The 22,343-nt window shown below is 39.1% G+C and overlaps 1 protein-coding gene across 6 annotated transcripts in view; it reads left to right on the top strand.

Moving 5' to 3' along the window:
- FBXW11 (F-box and WD repeat domain containing 11) overlaps window positions 1-22,343 on the top strand; it is a 74,867-nt gene that overhangs the window by 37,006 nt on the left and 15,518 nt on the right. For all 6 annotated transcript variants that reach the window (XM_076349625.1, XM_076349621.1, XM_076349626.1 and 3 more), the window contains 4 exons: window positions 2,518-2,580; window positions 3,676-3,901; window positions 13,710-13,896; window positions 14,727-14,817. In XM_076349625.1, coding sequence (XP_076205740.1) covers window positions 2,518-2,580; window positions 3,676-3,901; window positions 13,710-13,896; window positions 14,727-14,817 — 567 coding nt within the window. The remainder of the gene's footprint in view (window positions 1-2,517; window positions 2,581-3,675; window positions 3,902-13,709; window positions 13,897-14,726; window positions 14,818-22,343) is intronic.

The following is a 22,343-nucleotide window of genomic DNA, read 5'->3' as shown; positions in this document are numbered from 1 at the left end:
ATGTTGAGAGGTCATGGAGATACCTCTCAGCAGCAGTACTGCCTGTGCCAGGTTGCCCATTTGTGGATCTAAGACACTGTCCTCTTAGCCAAGACTGTGCTCTGATGCTCTGAAGGAAGAGGGACAAGTGGAGAGGGGCAGGAGAAATGCAGTCGTCCTACTTCTCCCTTGTATCAGTGGACATGCCAAGGATGTAGCATCTCCTTAAAGTCTGCTACCCAGTTTTCTTTACCTAGGCAGCAGCAGAGGCACAGCAGAATTGAGTAGGTGCACACCGAAAACAAAAACTTGCTCTGCAGTCAATAGCCTAGTGTGGAAGTCTGATCATTTTGGTGAAGTTTGTGTTCTTGCACACTGCATTACAGTGCTGTTCTGCTGTAGTTTTATTATATGTTCCTAGAAAGAAAAGACGTAACATTTAGGAGACTGTTCTTAGCCTACATCCCAGGGAGTTAGCAATGATCTCTGAGACGTTTCCCAATAAAGGAGCAGAAGAAAGCAATGGCAGAGTCTCGCTGTGACTTACTGAAGGAAAGTTAGGTTGGGGCTAAACTGATGTAATGTGGGATTTCTGCTGAATACGCTGACCCAAGCCATCCGTGTTTGATATTCTCAATGAGAGTTCCTGTTCCTTGCTCTTAGCTCACAGGATCAATGCATGTATTTATCTTTCAGCTACAAAAGGGGATGAGGTGTTCCTCACTCATTTAAGCACATAGCAATTGAAAACACTGTTAACAACATATAATCACTGTAATAAGTATTTCTAAATACTCAAATTTATAATAAAATTATAAATTCCCTGGAGTGATGTTTGCTGGTGTGGGCCAGTTGGGTACCAGTAAGTCTATGGCTGATTTGTGCTCCCTCTTGTGGCACCGTGCAGTGGGAGAGCATCATTTGCACATCGTTTGCACATCAGTGATAGTGCTGGTTATGAACAGTGTGTAGTTACGAATAACTGGAATGGCCCTCGAGACTATAATTTTGAAAATGTGGAAAGGGTGATTTACTTTCCCAATGTTACTATTCTGTGTATGTCCAGAAACGCTAAAATACAAGTATCTGTGGAGTAACACAAAACCTTTACTGCCTTTGTCCATTTTTTGATTCCTCACATCTCCTGGGCTTGTATTTGTTATTGTTACGTGTGTCATAACCAGATAGACTTGAGTTTTCCCATCACCCAGTGGACGTAGTTTTCATAATGTAATCTTTCGTCTGTGTGTTGCATATTTTTTCATACCTAACTGCAATGTAGAAAAGGGTTCAAGGTAAACTTCAGACAAAGCACTGTAGTCAGGCAGTGGAGGAAGGCTTGCCTATGGGGGTAATACTGTTAATTTTTCCAGTTTTCTGGTTTTGGTGCGGTACATCCCTTATGCAAGAAAGAGGAGGAGATGAAGCAGTGAATGCTTTTGAGGTGGAGTTGTGTTTTGAGTGGGGATTGGATGTAGTTGTTAAGGGGTTAATCCATAATCTGTGATGGCAAGAGTAAAGGAATTGTGTGACTTATTCCATCATGTGTTTTACTTGAATGAGCTGTTCTTCTTTCTGCTGGGACAGCTGATAGAGGGGAATAAGACTGAAATAAATACAGACAATCTTTTAAGACGTTCAGTTTTTCGTGATAGCCCTCTGCCAGTTAGCCAGTGTCTCCTGGGCACGAGTAACGGGGAGGTCAGGGTTGGTGGGAAGCTAAATGAGCAGTAATTGCCTAGGTGTGGGGTACCAACAAGTAGGTAGAAATAGATGGTAATTGTGGTATGGACAGCAAAAGGGAGCAGATAATTAAAAAACAAAAAGGGAAGAAATGAGTGAAAGATCTTGGAAATCTGAGGGAAGCTCTAAAAGAAACATTTGCAGCTGAATGTTTATAGAAATTCTTAACATGTCGTTCTCGAACAAAAGGGAAGAAAACAGTAGGGAGGAGCAGTTATGATGTGGGAAGAGCACTGTAATTAAGTCAGGGTGAAGAAAGATGGTAACTGCCAAGGGTTATAGGACACAGACTGTGGCAGTGAATTACAGAGACATTCTGCAGAGAACGGTCCCTCCTCCTTGTGGTAAGCTAGAGCTGGAAAAAAAATCATTCTGTTGCGTCTAAGTAGCATATAGTGATTTTTTTTTTTGTTTTTGACTAGACGTATGCAATTTAACTTTGGCAGAAAGTGCTAGTTGATTACTTTGACAGGTTTAATTACTTTGGCTTGAGTAGGATGAAAGTGAATTTATTTCCCAGTGAGAAAAGTGTTGAAAGGCTGCATGAAAACCTGTCAAAGGAAATTGAAGAGGGGTTGGGGAGTTATCTTTACAGTAAATGGAATTGATAAACATGTCAGTTAAAAGGGAAATTTATTTATAATACCCAGGTTTTGTGGCCAGAAATATTTGATAATTCCGTTCACTGGGAAAATGAATTTTATCTGTTCAATTGATTTGCTTTTTCATAATGCTTGTAGAGCAAGGAATTGCCATAGAAAAAAAAATTGAAGTCATAATTCTTTTTGTTCCTAGAACACATCAGTAATGGAGGATCAGAATGAAGATGAGTCTCCAAAGAAAAATACCCTATGGCAGGTAGGACTAACATTCGCTTAGAAAGAGAGTTGGCATGTTTTTATATGTTCCTGCTTTTGAGAAACTTCCAAATCTTGCATCTGCATAGTCATCCTTGTATGTAGTTAGTTGACTGTACCATCCTAAAATTAGCTCAGCCTTCAAGTGAAGGATGACGCCAATGAATAATACTTGAGAAATTACTAGATCTTCTCAGATTTTGTAGTTTGTGCTGACCTTGAAAGGACAATTCTGCGTCAAAGGATACTTGGGAATACAGTTCAACTTTTCTGAGCACATGACTATCATTTAAAAGGAAAAATTCAACACCTTCACATGGCAAGGAGTTGCGACCAATTTGCTTTGAAGACGTTTGCGAATATTTCAGAGAGCTGACAGTTGTTCCCCAGCAGCCCTCTTGGTCTCCCGAAGGGCTCAGAAGAGCCTGGCATCAATCTTTGGTTCTATTTACTGCTTAGCAGTAAGTCCTGGGCTGGTGTTCTTGTAGCATCCTTATTTGTAGCTAAAGCTCCCAGGATTTTAATGACGGTTTTTATGTGGATGTCCCAAACATTGATATGAGCTGTTTTTCAAAACCAAAACAAGCCCTTGACATCGTGTAATTCTTAGTTTTCATTTATGGACAAGCAGTTCAACACTGACATGAGGGTCTTGAATTTTTGCGTTAATTAGAGTATTAATACCGAACTTTGGTACGTCTCTTAAGTGTGTATTAGTTTAACTGCTGGAACCTGTGTAAATCATTTGTGGAGGCAGACTGCAATATGCAGCAGAAACCACTGGCTTAATCTGGAAAAGTTTGTTCTAAGAAGCATTAAGTTCCTCGCTGTTTAAATGGTAAGAGGTATAAGGGAATTGAAGTCTTTCAGTGTAAGAAGTGACTTATAATTATGAGCAAGGTCCTTTCATTCATCTTTATCTACAAAAGATGAAATTTGTATAGCGTAACTCATAGCTTTAAGAATATATTTTAAAATTTAATTCTGTTGATTATTTCTTTGCATCTTCTCACGTTTTCTTCCTTGAGAGAGTTCTTATAAAGCTGTTCCTATTCTTGTTTATATTTAAATACTGATATTCCTTTTCTAAAAACAGATAAGTAATGGAACTTCATCTGTGATTGTCTCAAGAAAAAGACCATCGGAAGGAAACTACGAAAAGGAAAAAGACTTGTGTATTAAATATTTTGACCAGTGGTCTGAATCAGATCAGGTTGAATTTGTGGAACACCTTATTTCACGAATGTGTCACTATCAGCATGGACATATTAACTCTTACTTGAAGCCCATGTTACAACGGGACTTCATCACTGCGTTACCAGGTAAATTAATACTTATTTTGCAAGAGGTGCATTTATAAATACTTTTTTTTTGGTTAATACTTTGGGTGCATGCAAACTTTTCGGAACATCCTCCAGATTTAGATTGTCTCGTATAAATAAAGTGATGCTTCCTAGTCAAAAGAAGTGCAGGAGGGTAGCTGAAGTCATTCACTTCTGTGATTAATTGAATTGGCCACTGGATGCCAGTGTTGTTCCATGTAAAAGTAGTTGTGAGTAGCATATCCTGAAGAATGAGTTTGTATTTAAATTGGAACTGAGTTGTTGTAAAAGTTGTATCTCTGCAAGCTCTGGTCTAGACTCCTTTTTCATACAAACCCCATAGGTGTAGAAACTACTATGGAGGTGTTTTCATCTGCGAAGTCTTTATTGCGTTTTAGTTTTGTTCCAAGTTTCCCGAATCTTAAATAAAAAGCTGCCTGCTTAGATGAGTGAATCTAGTTCGTCTGGTCTTGTTGCTGACTCGAGCAAAAGCACTTGTGGATTTTTACTCTATAGTCAAGCCATGATTCCTTCCTTCAGTTGCTCAGAACCTCTTCTGCCGCCGATCAGTGTAAAACTGTATTAATAGTTCGAATATGAAATCTGTTCTTACACTTGTTATATGCTTTTCTTCAAAAAAATACGGAGCAGTAATAACTAGGTACATAGAATCTTTAGCTATCAATCTCCTGGTAAGTTGTATATATTTTTCCATTAATTTCTGGAAGGAATTGTATCCCTGGATTTTTGCTGCTGGGGAGAACGATTCATTTGATTCTTTGAAAGGTAAATATGTGGACATGGTTTTCAGAGGGGGAAATAAGCATGAAATAAGTGGTCAAAATGTTCTGTTTGCCACTGGCAGTATAATCGCGCAGATTCACACCTGCAGTGAGTGAGTAGTCTGTGGATGTTACCCCAAGAATTCTGAGACATGACAGTGAGCGCTGAGGGCAAATGAGGAGGTGATGCAAATTGTAAAGGGAATTGGAAACTGGTAATTTTCTGAGCACAGGGACCACTGAAGTAAAGTTCCTTTAAAGGTTGGTTGTGTTACACCAATGGCTACAAAAGCTTCAGAGCTTGTGCTTAGGTGGTCTTGTGTGCATGGGCTTTCCTGGTACCTGGGACAGAATGCCATTTGGACATTATGGGTTTCTGTTCTCTGTAGTGCTGCTGTATTTTCACAAAACCTGGAGGAATTCAACTTTTGGAGGTGATGGGATGGGATTTTGGCTCATCTGACAAGCGTGGTTGAAATGAACAACTTAGTAGTTGGAGGGGAATGAAGAACGTGGGGTAGGACACAGGAAGTGATACGGGATCTCATATGTGCTCTATTTTCTTAAAAAACAGGCTTAAAAATGTGAAAGAGGGCTATGAAAGGGAGGGAGTGTCCTTTTCCCCTGCACCTCAGTTTCACGGAAGTTATTTTGTAGAAGACAGCTTGTCTGGCCGCACACATAAAAATGTGCTCCTCGTTTTGACTGGAGAGCTGTCTCCTTTAGGCAGTGTGGATCCTTCTTCCAGCTTGTTTTCAAAATACTGAATTTTGATTTCTCTAGGGAGTATCTGGGATTAACTAGAAAATAAAGTGAAATAGACAGTCACGGTCATCATGTGCAAGTATGAGCTTCAGTTATAATTTTATTTTGTTTGTTTTTATTTTATACCTCAGGGCTGATACCATGGAGATACACAGTTCTTTCATATTATATATTTAGTCCTAAGAAATTTTGGGGAGCTGCATAACCTGACACCTATTTACATCACATTTGTATATATAAATTTATATTTATGTTTACAACTTTTGTTGCTTTTGAAGATGTAAATACTGGGAACTGTTCCCATACTCAGCCTTTCTTAAAGGTAATGCAGTGTTTGAAGAACGTCTGTATAAATTTACCCAAACTTAATCTGAATTGATTGAAATCAATCCCGTGTTGGACTAACATCACATTAAAAGATAACAGTAAAGTATTACCTTTTAAAAGATAGCTTCATTTGTCTTAAAGAAGTAAAATTCCTTTGTTTTAAATGGAAATAGTTTTTGCTTGCTACTGTCCCTACTGATTTTACACCTGTGAGAATGCAGGAAAAATGGAAAAAGTTTGTTGTATCTGGCTTCCCTTTGCTTCAGTGGAAAAAAGTGATAATTCTGATGTGCTTTTCTGTAAGTGGTGGCAGAATGTTTAGTCTGCAGCGCCTGTTCTTACAAGTTGGGCTGTGGTTAGGCTCTTTACTACAAATCACCATCGTGGCGTATGACTAGCTGTATCAGCTATAGCTGTATCAGCTACTGCAAGTCCCATTGATCAAGTGGCTCAGAAGCCTATACTCATTGTTTTTCCACATCTGTCAACGGTGTTCCCTCTAGCATGTCAGAAAACAACTCTCAAAAGACAGCAGTCTACAATGGACAGCATAATTGCAAGAATAAGTTATGTCACCTCTGTGTTTTTGATTCTCTTTATTATCTTTAAGATGTTAATATTACTTGCATGGTCTCATCCAAATTGTGTAATTCATTTAAGGAAAGGGCAACTTTGGCCCTTGAGCGCTGCCTTGTCACCCTTGATTAGGAAAGAAAGTCCCTTCCATATCTGTTTTGTGTGTTAAAACTGTAAGAGAACCGTACGCTGTGTCAGGCAAGTACAACCCTGCCAGGCTTCTTTTGAAATTTGTTTCTAAAATAATAAAAGCCTGTGCAGTTGCATGATCTAAGTGACTGCTTCATATCTAATGTTAGTCAGTTTTATAGAGTTGACATCCCACATTTGGGTTTCATTTTCATACAAAGTGATATTTATACATGGAGCTTTGAAATCCCTGTGGATTATGATTGTTTTAATTTATTATTGAAATTCAACCAAACCTTCATCTGGTACCTATAATCAACAACAGCTGTAATTTTTCACCATTTTCTATAAAACTGTAAAAGCTCTTGTAGAGGCATAAGAGTTGGGAGTAATGTTTTTCTTTGAAAAGTGTACCAATAAATGCTAGATGCATTTTACTAAATAAAATTGATAGGTTTTAGTACCTATTTCAGAAACTGCTTATAAAACTAAATGTTCACTGTCTTTTCATGTAAAATAGGTATATGCAGCTATTTCAGGCCTTAATATGCCTTAAACTTAGTCCTGCATGTTGTCTGAAATAATTGTAGTGGGCCTATCTAAGTATCTGTGCTTTGGACCTGTTCCTACTATGTGAATTAAGGTAAATATTTTAGTTGATGTCTTTTTTTAATGTGAACAATTTAAATCTGTGCACTTTTGCAAGCAGTAAAAATCTTAAGAACAGACTTGGTGGCAAAGCAAAGCATTTGTGTATTTGTGCTCAGTATGCAACTTCAAGGCTCAGTGTATTCATAGAAGGCGAGATTGCTGTATTGTAACATCGGAAAACACTTGAGTTTCTGACTTTTAAAAATCTATTTTTAGCTGTGACCAGTGTTATACAGAATTGTGAAAATTAAGCATCTTAATAAAAGGCTTCTGCCTAGTCATTCGCAGCTGATCCTTAAAACTCAATGAAATATTGGCTTCATAATGAACAGGTTGTATGTGTTACAAGTGTACAGTCCCAGATTGGTATGCATACGTGTGTATGTTATCGCCGTTGCGGAGAATGTGGTAGCTGATTGCAGTTAGCTTTTATTGAAAACCTTGGTTTAGTTCACTTAAACATTAATGAGCACTTGGTACTAGGATTACACCACAAGCAAGAGTCTGAACAAGCCTTGGGTTAGTGAAGGGAATAAAAATAAGCTGAGCACTTGTCACTTGGGTTTTGTCTCTCCAAACACTTGGTCTGATAGTTCCATAAAACATCCTTCTGCAGATAGCCAGTCAAGTCTAATCTTCTTGAGAACATTCCTAACCTGTAGAAAACAAAAGTCACTTTAGGAAGGAAGATTTTCCTCGTACTTTGAGTTTATTTGGAGATTTACTTTCCTTAGGAAGCATGTTCTAGCCCTGTCTCTAAATGCTTGGTATGTATGTTACAGTGAAATGATTTTTTTTTTTTTAAATTGGATTTTGAGAAGGACCTGGGTGTTAGCCTGATACTTCTGAGTTCTGCGCGTGCCACAGAAAGGCACCAAACACATTGTAATACCCAGTCCCGTTTGCACTCTGGAGCATAGTCTCTGTCACGCCATTTCCCGAAGTGGAGGAGAGGCTTTGATTCGGGATGCTGAGGCCAGCTCTCCGGTGGCACCATGAGTTTTGTACCTCGCTCTGTCTGAAGAAATGGCATTAATGGCTCCCGGTGCCTCAGCAGCGGTTTGCCAGCTCTTCACCTCTGCTTCAAGACATCTTGTCGACAGCCAGAAATGGCAACATTGATCTCCCCAAGAAAGGCTTAGCTTTTGGATGAATTGTTGGTGGTACCTTGGTCGTTCAGGTTGCATTTGCAGACTTGAAGCATGAGAGGTGGCTTTGGATCCAGATTTTCGCAACTGTTTTTCAGAGGATTGTTACTGTTCTTTCCAATGCAGTTGTGTGAAAGACTGAACAATTGCAAAATGGTCCTGCTTTGTCAGGTATCATTTTTCTTAATCAGTTCTGTGCAACTACATTTAAACTGGAGAACTATCTTTCTGAAAAATAGTATTTCACAAGGAAAAGAAAACTAAAAGCAATTGAACGTGATAAGTTGATGAATACACACATTGTATTACTCAGACATCACATTCATTTCTAAATAGGAAATCATAAAACCACGGACTTCAACAATCCTATGTTTACCTTGTGCTAAAAGGTGTTAGGATGGAAAGCAAGCCCTGGTGTGTGCTGTCTACCATCCTGACTGTGATCCAAATACTTTTTTTATGGTCTCAAAATTGTAATCTAAATCAAATTCTTCTGAAACTACTTAAATGACATGTACATTCTTACTCGCACAGAGGATTTCAAATACAACACACGGATTTCTAATAATGGAATATGCTGGATGCTGCATATGAAACTCCTAAAGTGTTTGTACTTGATTCAAAAACACTTGCCAGCTATCGAAAACCAAGTGATGCAGTAGTCCTAACTCTGAGAGGCATTTCAAGTCCCACTTTCAAGCTGACCTGTTCAGTGTCTTCTGAAAGATGATACAGGTATGTTAGAGTAGGGGTAGAATACCAAACCCACCACCAACACAAAACCACAGACCCATGCATTTGTTGAGTTCCAAGGATGCTTTGCAGTGTAGCCTTTTTATTACGTTGGTTATTCCTAACTTTACAGCTCCTCAGAGTTCTCATCTCTTTTTGGGGGAGGATAATTATTCAGTTTGTTGCCAGGAGATGGCAGTAACAGATAAACTTTTAAACAATTATTTTGTGCATGAACATCATTTGAACATCTTCTCTTTGTCTGTCACTTTCTCCCTTGGGAATTCATTTTGCATCTGACATGATCACGATCTTTACATTTCAAAAATTGCTCAAAGCTGCAAGCAAGGTGTTAGCAATATATTGAAGTGCCAGCATGGCTACTTTGTCCCATAACCTTTCTTTAAGTTTATGGTTGAAATGAGTGCAGAGTTATGGTTTGCTTAAATGTTTTTAGTCAAGTAGTACTAAGTTTCCTCCTTCTAAGAACGTTAGTATACATGTGTGATGGTTGTTTTACTAAGTTATGCCTATTAGGCAAAATTATACTTCTCGACTTTGGAATGAGAAAAGCATCCAGTTAGATGGGTGGGTTCAGTGTCTTTCCAACTACTAGAGATAAATAGCAGTGTTTTGACCAAAATGTGCCTGCTAAGGACAGCTGTTCCTTTGGCCGTACAGCCAGTTTATTTGATGAACTTTGCTTCATTCATTTGCTCATTCACCTGTAATCTTTTGGGTGCATGAGTAAAGAATTTTTCACCTTAAAAGTGCAGACATTGAAAGATTTGCCTGTCATCAGCTATCTTGTCCTACTGACTTTTTTGGAACCCAGACATAGCTGGAGCGTGTTTTTCTTCTAACAAAGAGGAATTAAGGTCATCTGAAAAGGTTAGTTTGATGTGTGCCCCTGCTCTTCTGCCATGCCACCACTGATTAAAAAAGCCTTTCACACAGAAGGGAGAGGACAGCATCCTTGTATCTCTGGGAGAGCTGGAAGCCAAAAGTCGGTGCTCTTGTCATTCTGCCACATTTTGCAGAAATACTGTTGGCATCAGAGTGTTTTCCTCTCTTTTTAATAATTTCTGGGTCTGCTGGTTTAACTGTAACCTACTTCTGTGTTTATTCTTAGTTTCTTCTAACTTCTTCCAAATTTGGCAATCATTCATTTTTATATTTAATTAGTAAGCTTGAAACCTAGTAGCCTGGTACTGGTTGAACTGAATTATCAATTCTGTCATTTCTTAGCACTACAGTTTATTACCTAATAATTTGACTAAATATCCCTGCGTGAGGTGACTGTTAATACACCTTTAGCCCTGAACTACGGTACTCGTGCTGGGAGGATGGTGAACACACTAACTTTGTACTCTGGAGAGGGAGAGGAGGGTGCTCTGAGCACAAGTGTTGTATAATGGCCATTGAAAGAAAAATGGTGCAGTGAAATGGGAGCCTTAAACGCCTTTTATACAGGAACCTCAGTGTACTGCTCTACTAATACAGAGTTTGCAATTATGGTGGTGAATTGCCATATCCTCTGCACTGTTTGCTTTGGGAACTGCAGTGCTTTACGTAGAAAATTCTCCCTCTTCCTCTTCAAAATGTAACGTGCTGTGTGCTGGGAAAATATGTAGAGGACTGTGTTGTGTGATTGCAGCGTTACAGATGTACTAGACAGTCACTTGCTCTGTATAAGTTGATCTTATGTTGTTGAACACAACTATTTTGTACTGAAGTCTAAAATAACTGTTAGATTTGATTCCACTAAAACACAGCGTGCCCTGTGCATCACACCTATAACCTTCAAAATCAGAGAAATGCTTACTTAGCAGACCCATTTGTTTTCTTTATTTTTATCTAGCTATGTCTTCCACTTTGCACAATGAATTAGCTTGTCTTCTCGGTACCCAAGGATTCATTATTTTAAACTAACTCTTGAAAATGACCTTGCAATGTTTATGTTTTCCGGAAAAACATTGAGAACTGTTTCAAATAATGTAACATCACAGTAAGATAAGTATATCCTAAGTAAACAGTATTTAGGATCTCAAAGATGTTATTTGCTAGAAAGATTGGGATGCGGCACTTTTACAATGTGTTTAAATGCCCTGGTATTTTCTTCAAACTGCTGAAGTAGCAGATGGTGCAGCTTAAAGCTGCTCTGAGACATGGTATTGTTAGGAGAGGATTTGCTGGTTTGAAAGTGGTTAGATTTGAGATCCACCACTTAATTGGACCTTGTTACTTTTCAGTTATTTGAATCTGTTATTCTGACTGGTATTGAAAAATTTGTATAAACCCAATTTACATTGTGGGAGCTTTCACCATTCTTTAAAGCCTTTTTATAGTTCTCCAAATTAAGTAGAAGAAATGAACAAATGCTCTTCAACTACATGTATTGGTTTCTCCTTGCTATTGCTGTTCGGTTTTTTGAAGGCCACGCCAAATTTAGCGTGCAGCGGAGGACTATATGAACACAATTTCTTAATTCTGTAAAAAATTAACAGTAGTTTCTTTGATTTTTCAGGACTATTTGAAGCCTAAAGTAGGCTGTCATGAGATAAAGTGGAAAATTAAAAAGGTCGTCATCTCCTAGTTTGAAAGATTTTTTTTCATGCTTGGCCAACTGGCATATGTTATTCACGAAAATGAAGTTATTCTAGGTCTCTGATTTAGTGGAGTTTTTGGGAAAGCAAAATTGCAGGTCCTTTGAAATAAGTAACAGACTTACCAGTGATTTTTTTTGTGGGACCAATGACACTGTAGTTGGAATGTGAACGAGAAAAGTTTGATTGCTATTTTAAATTTAGTGCAAGTATATTATCTAAGTGGTTTCTATGTATGTACCTTTACTCAACCACAATCACATTTTTCAATCTAACACCCTCAGCAGGAGAGAAAATCTAGGCAAAGACCATAAGCGAATGCATGTGGCGTTCCACCTGTTTTATGTCTTGATAGATCTGTGGTGGCAGCTCACTGTATTAGTCATCTTTATTGATGTGCTTATTCTTTCTATCAGCTTCAGCTTAAGTACCTAGTGCTTTTGGATAATTTTTAACTGATATTTATGAAATAATGTATCGCAGCACATTGCCTTACACAGACCTGGATCAGTGGGCAGGAGCCCAGTTCTGGTGTATTTGAACTTCTGCTGGCAAGTTGAGTGCATTGAATATGTAAATCTAACCCTACCATGATATAAAAGGATCACAGGCGTTGATAAGCTGCTTCTGGTAGCTAGGATCTTCATGATGGACTGGGGAAACGCTGACTTTCACTTGTTGACCAACATACCTTACGCTGCAGGTGCCACTGGAGCATGAGAGTCGCCCAGGTAGATGTTTCTGGGATGTCCAAGTACTGCCAAAGGGCTTTCCTTTGGAGTAATGTTGTTTTACTTGGGAGTTTTCTTGTGGTACATCGCTGAACTCATTCTTTGACCCAGTAAAGCTAGCGTCGTCAGATCAGCAGTATGCGAACTCACACATCACTCCATTGCCCTAGAAGGTGGTGTGCCCCGAGAGTGGGAGAGCAGCAGACGCAGGAAAGATGCTAAGATAATATCTGTTCATATGGCTATCGAAAATACATTGGGAAATCTTTGTGCAGCTAAACGAAATTTACTTTGCACTGGAATTTAAGGTGCAGAAGCTGAGCTGTCGCCTCTCATTATTTGAGAGTTACTTGACTCCTGCTGATCCTGAGGTTTCTTAGCCGATCCTCATACTAGAAACAATTGCATCCATTGGCCCCAAAGTAAATGCTGTATTGAATGTTACAACCTGATTGACTCAACTTGAAGTTGCTTCAAAAAACTTCTCCCTCTTGAATTTTTCTCTAGCTGAAGAGAAGCCTCAAAACCCCCAGCTTCCGGTAAAAGTCATTCAGTAATAATTTCTCTAAGTATGGAGTCTAGTGACGGTAAACCATGAATTGGGATAACTGCCTTAGATGTTAAGGCACCATTTGCAATTAACGAATTACTGTCAAACTCATTCTCATTGATTTCCCCTTCCTACGCAAGGCTGCAGGGCATGGTGTCTCTGGCATATGCTCTACCACCAGAGTCCTGAACAAAATTCAGGGGTGGACTTGGCACCTCCAGAGTACAGAAAGAGCTTAAATAGAAAAGATGTCCTGGCATTTGATGCAAGAAAGTTTTTGCAGAATCTTCGCTCATGCTTCTGCTGGATATGTCTGCATTTGTTCCTGTGGCGTCCTGTCTTCTGCTGAGTTGAATTAGCTATTGTTATATGTAAGGGAATAGTAAAAGAATCAATATTTTATTTTTACTACTGCTGTTTAGTAAAGCATCTGCTTGAAGATGATCTTCTTTTTGGATCATGTAGCCCAGAGCATTGTGTGCTCAAAAAGTCCAGGATTCTGTGCCCAGAAGAAGCAAAATGCTTTCTGCTGCTTGCATACCATGCTGAATTTTGGTTTGTGCTCATTCTTGCTCTGTGGAAATGGGACAGTCCAGTAGGCAGACTGTACTAAGAAAGGAATAAAGTTAGAGATGTTTTGGTGTGCCTGTTTGGATTAATTTGTAACTGGTGCTTCTATGTATGATAATTTAATTATCATGTTGCTCCAGTGCCTTAAAGCTGTGTTGGCTTTCTCTGAATGTATTGCAACACTTGTTTAGTAGTTTACTGTGAAGTGAATGACGTTTTGATTGCCTTTATTTCTTTGTAGAGCAAGGCTTAGATCACATAGCAGAAAACATCCTTTCCTATCTTGATGCCAGATCACTCTGTGCAGCAGAGCTGGTATGTAAGGAATGGCAGAGAGTCATCTCTGAGGGAATGCTATGGAAAAAATTGATTGAAAGAATGGTACGCACAGATCCGCTATGGAAGGGACTGTCAGAAAGAAGGGGTTGGTAAGTACCTTGACAATAACTAAATTCACCTTTTACACTGTTCTCCTTCACAAATTTCCCTAATCGTGAGCTCTGCCAAAAAGTAAGTTTATAGTACATCGGTATCGCCGAGATCCTTACCTCTGCCCTGGACTAGTCGGGGTAGCTACGGCGAAAGCTGTCAGCTCCCGTTTCTACTTCGGCTTTGTCCCCTGTCCTTTTGTGCACCAGTGTCTTTCAACACTTGCTTCCTTGCGGTAAGTCTGTCTGCAAATTCGTAATTTCTGTTTTGCAGGGAGAACTAACATGTAGAATCACCTCACAAAACTAGGAACAACATGTTTTGCAGGGCTTTTTCTTGAGTGAAGTATTTCCAATTAAGCAGATTTTTGCTTAAAATGTAAAATAGCTGATTGGGCTGTAGGAGCGCCTCTCAGAGAAACCATTTATGTTTGTGGCAATGGAGTTTTTCTACCCGGAGTATCTGAAGAGATGAGGTGTTCTTCAGAAACCTGCTTTTCTGTGCTCTCTAGTGGTGTGCCTAAGAAAATGCAAGGCATGTTGTGGAGAGCAAAAGGACGACACCCTGCTGGCTAGAAGCCTTATTTATGAAGCAGTGAACCCTAATTTGGAAAACCATAAGGAAAACACCTGTTATCTTTTTAGTCTTGGACATTTTAAATACAGCTGTCAAATTGTAAAGTCACAAGGGTTGTAACAGCAACACTAAAAATTCTTACGAGTGTTCTGTGAGAGTATGTCATAAGGGTTTGTTCTGCGCAGATTTTGAATTCCTTTAAAGTTTGGATTCTTTGTGATAAATTGAAAAATGTGTTTCTGGTTCTTTCTAGGGATCAGTACCTGTTTAAAAACAGACCAACAGATGGCCCCCCAAATTCATTTTACAGGTCCTTATACCCAAAGATAATACAGGATATAGAGGTACGTTTTCTCATATTATATATCTGCAGGAGAAATAATGTTGCGTATTGTTAGTGTTTCAAAGACGGCGCATGTTGGAGCGATGAAGCATATCATATGTACCTGTATCACTGCTACTTCGTGAGCTCTGGCTCTTCAGGCAATGTAAAAAATACCCTCAGCAACTTACTGCTGCAGTACGTGCATTAACGTGTTACTTTAAGTGTTAACACCATCTTTTTTGCCTTTAGAGATTTTTGGAACTCTTCAGGGACTATGGATTTTAATAAAATAGCTGTTTTAGGAAACTTACTACTCCAAGACGATTCCAAGTATTGCTCAATGTTCTAATATGTCTAAATGGTGACGCTCATTTCAAAAGTGATCTGAGGGTTAACGCCTTAAACACCAATCATTTAAAACGTTGCTCATTTAGTAACTTATTACTTTTAAAGCAGTCACTGTTGCAAATACAGCTTTCTTCAGGGTACGGGATTCTTCTTCCCCCTCGAGTGGTTTGATGAGAAGGATCAGTCCTACAGTGATAGAAGCAGTAGGGGTATTGGTGGTAAAAAGACTGTAGAAATGACTATTCTTTTCTTTGATACAAACTTTTGCTTATCTTGTTTGAGTTACAAAGTTGGGCTTGCTCGCTTATTTTAAAATGTATCTGATAAATCAGGATCATCTTGGTATTCTGCCTTCCAGCAGAAAATCTGTCTTGCTCGGTTTGCCGTGTACCCACCACAAAACTCTTTAAGTTACACCACAGACCGTAATGGATTTATTTCAGCCACGTGATGGATATGAAATTATTGGTCTGAAATTCGTTAGTGGGGAAACACGTGTTTTGATGTTTAAGACAGATGTGAACTAATGGAATCATTCTGCTATGGCAAATGTGAGTTTGTGTTGCTTGGCACTCAGTAAACAAAATTATTCAGGACTTTTAACCTATCTGTAAAATGATCTGCTGGAAAACATAATCCAATTTTCAAATATTTTTTTATAACCCTTGCTACACAATTTATAAACATTTAAAGATAAAGAACTAAGCATGAAATGTAGCCTGGGCAAAGTAAGCTCAAACTTGACATTTACTTGTGAGCTGAATGATACACGTTTTATTATTTGAAGGGAGATGTCTACTCTCTGTAAGGAATGACAGAGTGATATTGCAATGATAAGAAGCCCCTGGGATTAAGGAGAACTCTTAATGTGGTATTTTCTTGCTTTCTGCAAAATTCTGGCACTGTTCAGTAACGAAAATGGGCAAAAAGCGGTGTGAAAAGATGACCTTTGAGATGATGTGGAACCCTGAAGGAGCTCAGCATTATTATAACTCAGATTTTTAAAGTTATTTTTCTGAAACTCATTTGTTTAGGTGTAAGTGGAACATTTGTATAGGAATTCTTATTATTAGAGATGGGAGTGTTCCTCAGAGATGTTCTGAGGCCATTCAGCCTTTGAACCGTCACAGTCTGCTATTTAATACTTTCATTCTTTAGTTGCTGTAGATGTGCTAGTACAATCCACAGAAATGAAGCTCCTGAATTGGACAGTTTTTGCTAGTATGAAATAAGCAGGAAAAAACCAAAACCCTCAGGCTTTGCTCGTTGCTAATATATTAAATGTAAAAAATTTCACTCTCTAAATATCTGGGAGTGGGAAACGAGTATGCCACTAAAAATATATCGTAGTAATGAACAAGTTTCTTGAAAAACTAAATTTCATTAAGATAACAGTAAATATATTAAACCCTCAAATTAGGAGAAAAATTTGCACTGCACTGTCTGGAAAGTAAGGGCTCATGTATTCAATATGGAGAGAAAATTGCATCAGTGTTTGGAAGTCAAGAAACACAGTTTTATAATACTCTTTTGAACCCTAACTTTTTCTTTCAGAGTTTCAACTCACAAATTTTTATTTCTTATTATATAACGCTCAGGTGGATGATGTGGTAAATGTAGAATATGCCGAGTAAGGGGTTATCTCGTGTCAAGCTTTGAGAAGGAGCTGGAACAGTAGAGTGTGCTGTATGTAAAACATGCCATGCCACTAGTACTTAAAAATAGTAATGTTGAGTAATGAGCATGGGAAAAGAGTTGTCTTTTCTGCGGTGTACAAAGGGTAAACTGCAAGCTGTTGCCATAGGTTCTGCCCATTCCAAACTGCCTGGCAATCCTGCTACTTTTACATATGATTTCTGTAGTTTCTATCTAATGCTTATATCCTTAACAATGTTAAATATTATTGGGGCAGGCGGGAAAATCCTGTGTGTGTCAAACTCAGATGGAGGGAGGCAAGAATAGAAAAGCAGAATTAGGGCTGTTCAGGGAAAATCTCCTGTAGTTCTGTACTTCCCATTCCATGCTTGTGTCTATAAACCTATGGAAAACCTTTGGTCGTTAGTGGTTGTCAATCACTTCGGGTAGAATTTAAGGTATTGGCAACTAACCTCAATGCTGTCCATGGCCCGTGGCTACTGTGGTAGAGCAGTAAAGTTGAAAGGAGCTAGGACCTGTCAGCTGTGGGCTCTTGCCTCTGAACTTCACTCTAGCAAAAGTAAGTGTAAGCCTCTCTTTGCCCAAATTCAGGAAACAAATGCGTCTTTGTCCGGTCTTCTAGAGTGGTGAAGTCTCTCTTTGAAAACTAATGGCTACTTCCAGAATCATCACTGCTCAGTTTATACAGGCAGTGCGTTTCCCACTCCTGGTTCTTCGAAATTGTTGAACTGGAGGGGAAAAGGCAGAAGGACAGGGGGTATTGTGCCACATCAAATTTTTCCCTGTTTACATATTTCCTTCAAGCCTTCTGAAATACTGCTGTTTTCCAGGTTTCCAACCTGGAGCGGGGTTAGTGTTTCTGCTAATAGTCAAGGGTCCAATAATTCTTCCACTTCCAAAAGTCTATTACAACTTTTCTAATAAATCACCCTTTAAAGCCCTTTTCACAAATTGCTTCCCTAAAGGACTGTCAAAAGAAGCTTTTAACACTGTTCAAAAATGTAGATGGTGAATAACGATAACAACAAAACTTAGCTATAAGATGAGGAGCACTTCTTAACTTTTTCCTCCCCTTATTCTGTTTTTAAGCCTAAAGTCATGCTCTCCCTCAGTTTCGTGCTTTTCCCATTCCTTCATTTTTCAAAGCAATCTGCAGAAGCTCTTTAAGACTTTCATCTTAGCTGTGATGAAGAATTTTGTATCTCTGAATACCAAAATGTTTTTTCTTCAAATATTTGCCTGGACCTTTAATAAGATGTTCCTGTTTCTGTCAGAGGGTCAGAGTTTAGGGAGCTAGTGATGAGCCAAAGGCTACCATATTAGCATTTATATAATTATATAAGTATTTTTATAAGACATTTATCTTGTGTCCAAAGGACTTGATTTTTTAATACAGTAAAATATATTTGATGTAACACAAAAATCTTGTCATTCAGTATTTTACCTGTGGAGCACAAAGATTAACCAAATTCTGCTAGACTGTTTCTAATGATAAGAGTTACTCATTTACTGCAGCTGGTACTGAATTGTTTTGTGGGTAGATAGAAGCTCAAAGGAGAATGCGCTCTCTCCTTCGGATTGATTGACAGAATTTGAAAAGTAATCCAAAACCTGAATTAACAATTGGAAGGAAAAATGAGGAATGATAAATAGTAAATTTGAATTCTTTCCCTTGGGCTCTATTTGCATTTTGAGTCAAAAGTCCATGCAACCGCAAAGTGGTGTTAGCTGCAAGGTAATACCGGCAATGATTTGGCAAAGTGAGGTTCCCTTGCCTCTCTGAAAATTTATTAGTGCCAATATCTGTTTATTTCATGCCAAACACATTTTAGGAACATAATGTCACTTCTGAAATCATTGGATTTGAAAAGAAGAGGACATTTAGAGATCTGAAACCAAATTCTTGGAAAGAGGTGGTTACTCTCCACCTCCACTGTGAAGCCAAATATTTAATTAGGTTTCATTTCACAAGAGGTGGTCCAGTAATTTTAAATGTCTCCAAGTCAGATGTTGAATTGCCAAGCTTCTTTAGGAGCTTTTTTTAAAGGGAAAACCTGATTTGGGGCTTAACCTAGGAAACTGGACCTGGGTTTGCAAGACCTTGTTTATGGAGATGATCTGGTTGGTGCGGGGTATCCTGTGCCCGGGTGCAGTCCCGAAGCGTTGTGGGGAAGGTCAGCTCTTTTAATGAGACTGTGTTAATCGGCACGTTGCCAGGATGGGAAGTTTAATACTGCTGATTCCAGAACCCCAAGTCCCTGGATTTTTTCCATATTATTTGTGAAGCTTGGCCAACTATTCTGTTTTCCCCTCAGGATTAGCACAAGTATCTATTTCTTGTGATGAGTTGAGACGACTTGTTTCATAAATGTTCCCCTTATCTTCAGGCTCGTGGCAAGTGCCCTCTTCTTGTTTCCATGGAGACTTAGGTCCACCTAATTAAGATGAGAATTAAAATGTGATTTTGCTGAAGACTTTAGGAAAATGTGGCGCCAGGCCATGAGATAAACACCATGTGTTCTTCTGAGTTTTGAAAAAGTTCAGGTTTTAGGAATGGAACCGAAATTTTAAAGCCTTGGGAAAACTTGAAAAGGGGAAAAAGTCAGCTCTCGCCCTAAAGTTGCTGCCAGCAGTGGGAGATCTTTGTTTATGGAAGTTGCAGTGTATAATTTCTGAGGGAAATGGCTTTGTTTAGTACTGTTCTAATTATGATGCTGGAGAAATTTTATGTGCGTGTGTGGGGAGAATCTGGTCAGCATTATACGCCTAGAAATTTTTTCAGCCAGCCTTTGAAATCTCTACTCCACAGGCACTTTCCAAAAGACATTTCTTAAAAAATGAAACTGGCCAAGGAAAGGAGAGGCTTTTGAGCAGTAGGGACAAAGTTCTTGTGGTGCACGGCACAGGTTTCAGCTGTCACGTCTGAACAGGGCAGAAGACGCCTTTCAGATGCCCCTAGCATAGGACGGATCCGTGACTTGGCTTTTTTTTGTTCACTTTGCGCACATCACACCTACTTTCTTCACAGACAGGCATAAAAGGCTGCCGTTTTTCTTCTGCAGATTTGAAAGAGGGATTCATTGTTCCTGTTTGAGTACTTCGAATGCCCCTGTGCTCTAATAGGGCCTGATAAGTACCTGTTTAAATATAACTTTGTATTTTTATGGTGTTGTGTAAACTTAGTTATTGTCTCCAATGGAACCTAAAAGGTGCAGTAATTTTGTTTTTCAGCAGCTTTGTTCTTTGTCAGGTATTGTGTATAGTCCAGATGCATGTGTCACTGAAGTGCCTCAGAGGACCTCTCTCTGTTTTTGTTGCTGTTGGCTTGTATTTTTAAGATTTCCTCTCCAGATAGCAGTACTTCTCCTCTATCGCTTTGGTGTAAGCAGGGGTCCTTTTAAAGTTAGTCTATTTTGATGTTGCATCTGTAACCTGAAAGCTTGGCATTTTACTGTCTCTTAAGTGTGTTAGACCTAGTTGGTGGAAGTTGGTGGAAATGGGGATCCTTTAAGAGACAACCGTCGAGACCCGTCCATGGGAGTCACTGTGATCATTGCAGCTGCAGAGATGAAAAAGGTTTTCTTCATCAGATGCTGCCCTTGGATCTCTTTTGGGATCTCGTGCTTTGTGGCTGTGTTTGCAGAGGCACTTGATAGAGAAGACAGACCTTCCAGGGAAGAGGGACTGCTTTGTTCATCTGCACCCTGCTGTTACAGGTTCTCCTGAGCAGGAGTTGAGAGGATTCTTTACTCCCTCCCTGGGGAAACAGAACAACTGTACTGGTCAGATCAAAGATCTAGCACAGCATCCAGGAAGAGATGCATGGGGCAGAGCACGGGGACGTGATGCAGCTACACTTCGTTTACGTGGGAGTAATCAACGTCTCTCACTTCCTGCCTCATTTTCGGTCTCCCTCAACACATCAGTCACTACCACCAGTAAGATAGCCCTAATGCTGAATTACTGTTCTTCAGGTCTGAAACTTCAGTTTATGTTGCCTTTTCTATCCGATTTGCCTAAGCTCGCTCTGGTGTGTAACACCGTTTTGACACTTGGAGAACGTGCTGTCTTTTCTTCATGCTTGATGAAATGGTCAATATTATACGGTCAGCTTTCTCCCAAAGTGACCTCCTGTATCCCTTGTACGTCAGTGGCCTTTAATGCGGTTTCTGCAAGTCTTCTCCCCTTCCTCTGTAAGACACTAGCATATTCCACTGTCCAGATCTATCTAGCTCAGCATCGTAAGGTCGATCTGTTCTTTTTAAATGTGGCTTTAAAAAGGGTTCAGCAAAGCTGCAGCAAGACTCAGGAATAGTTTTACTTGGTGGACCTTTGAGCAGCTGCATACATATTGGATCAATCGCAAGCAGAAAGAGACAACACTTCATCAATCTATATTGTCCACATTTGGATCTTATCTAAGCAGCTGTAAACATTAGGAACTTAATTTTTAGGTCTCGAATTCTGCCAAAAAATCATGATTTAATTGTAACACTTGCTAGGAAAAGCTTCCCATTCCTTTTTCTCTAGAGTTGTTTAGTTTTTTGGACTGCACTGTTTACGGCTTTTCTTCTGATCTTGGGGTTCATACTAAAAGTGATGTTTTACCCCAAACTGATCTGAAAGCCCATGTAGTGTTCAGGCATGGAGTGGTTCTCAGTAGTAGACTCCAAGCTTTTTGGCCTTGCTTTAATTTCAGACTGTTCTTCAAAACATAGCCCGAGTACCCTGTGATTTTTATAAATCAAGCCAGAAGCCCACTTTTCAGTTATTGGAAGGCTTCCTCTCCCCCTGCTTTTTTTTTTGGTGTGAAAGTGGGCCTTTCTGCTTTTATTAAACAAATGCATGCTGAACTTTAAATATATACATACATATGTGTAAAAATTAGCGTATGTTATATGTTAGTGGGCTATAGTGAATCTCTATTTCTCTATTTGTTAGTCTTGCTTCTGTGACTCTTCATGAAGGTGGTTTTTATTCTTACTTGACTCTTCTGTTTGCATGAAATGAGGTAAACGCCAAAAATCAGTTGATCGCTGTTTTCAACCTAATCTTTGCTTCCTTGCATTTGTTTACTATGTTACTGTTTACTACCTCTTCCCATGTAACATGGCAACAACTTCTTCCATGCAACTTTTTGTTTTCTTCTGGATTTTCACTTAGCTTTAATTGTAAATAATCTAAAATATGAAGAGTTCTCGGTAGTGGAAAGTGTGGATTCTTTTGATGAGCAGTAGTGGCTACGTTTTCAGATCAGTAGTGTATGAATTTTAACTTAAACACTAAACAGCTCTCATATGAGGGACAGTGTCATGCAGCTCCCAGTTGTATATCTGCTGCCTTCTATGTTGCAAAGCATTTTGAGAGTGAAATCCAAATCTCGTCACTCTGAGTCCTGTAGTGTAGCATGAATCATGTTGGTTCACCTTTTTCATGGAACAGGGTAAGAGAATTAATAGGGAAAGGCAATATGCTTAATGGTAAAAGTAGGATAATAAATGGCAAGACGCGGTGGTGGATGGTTTGCAGCGCTTGGTGTTC

Source organism: Aptenodytes patagonicus, chromosome 12 (genome assembly GCF_965638725.1).
Source record: "Aptenodytes patagonicus chromosome 12, bAptPat1.pri.cur, whole genome shotgun sequence".
Lineage (NCBI taxonomy): Eukaryota > Metazoa > Chordata > Aves > Sphenisciformes > Spheniscidae > Aptenodytes > Aptenodytes patagonicus.
This window is presented reverse-complemented; position numbering and strand designations above follow the sequence as displayed.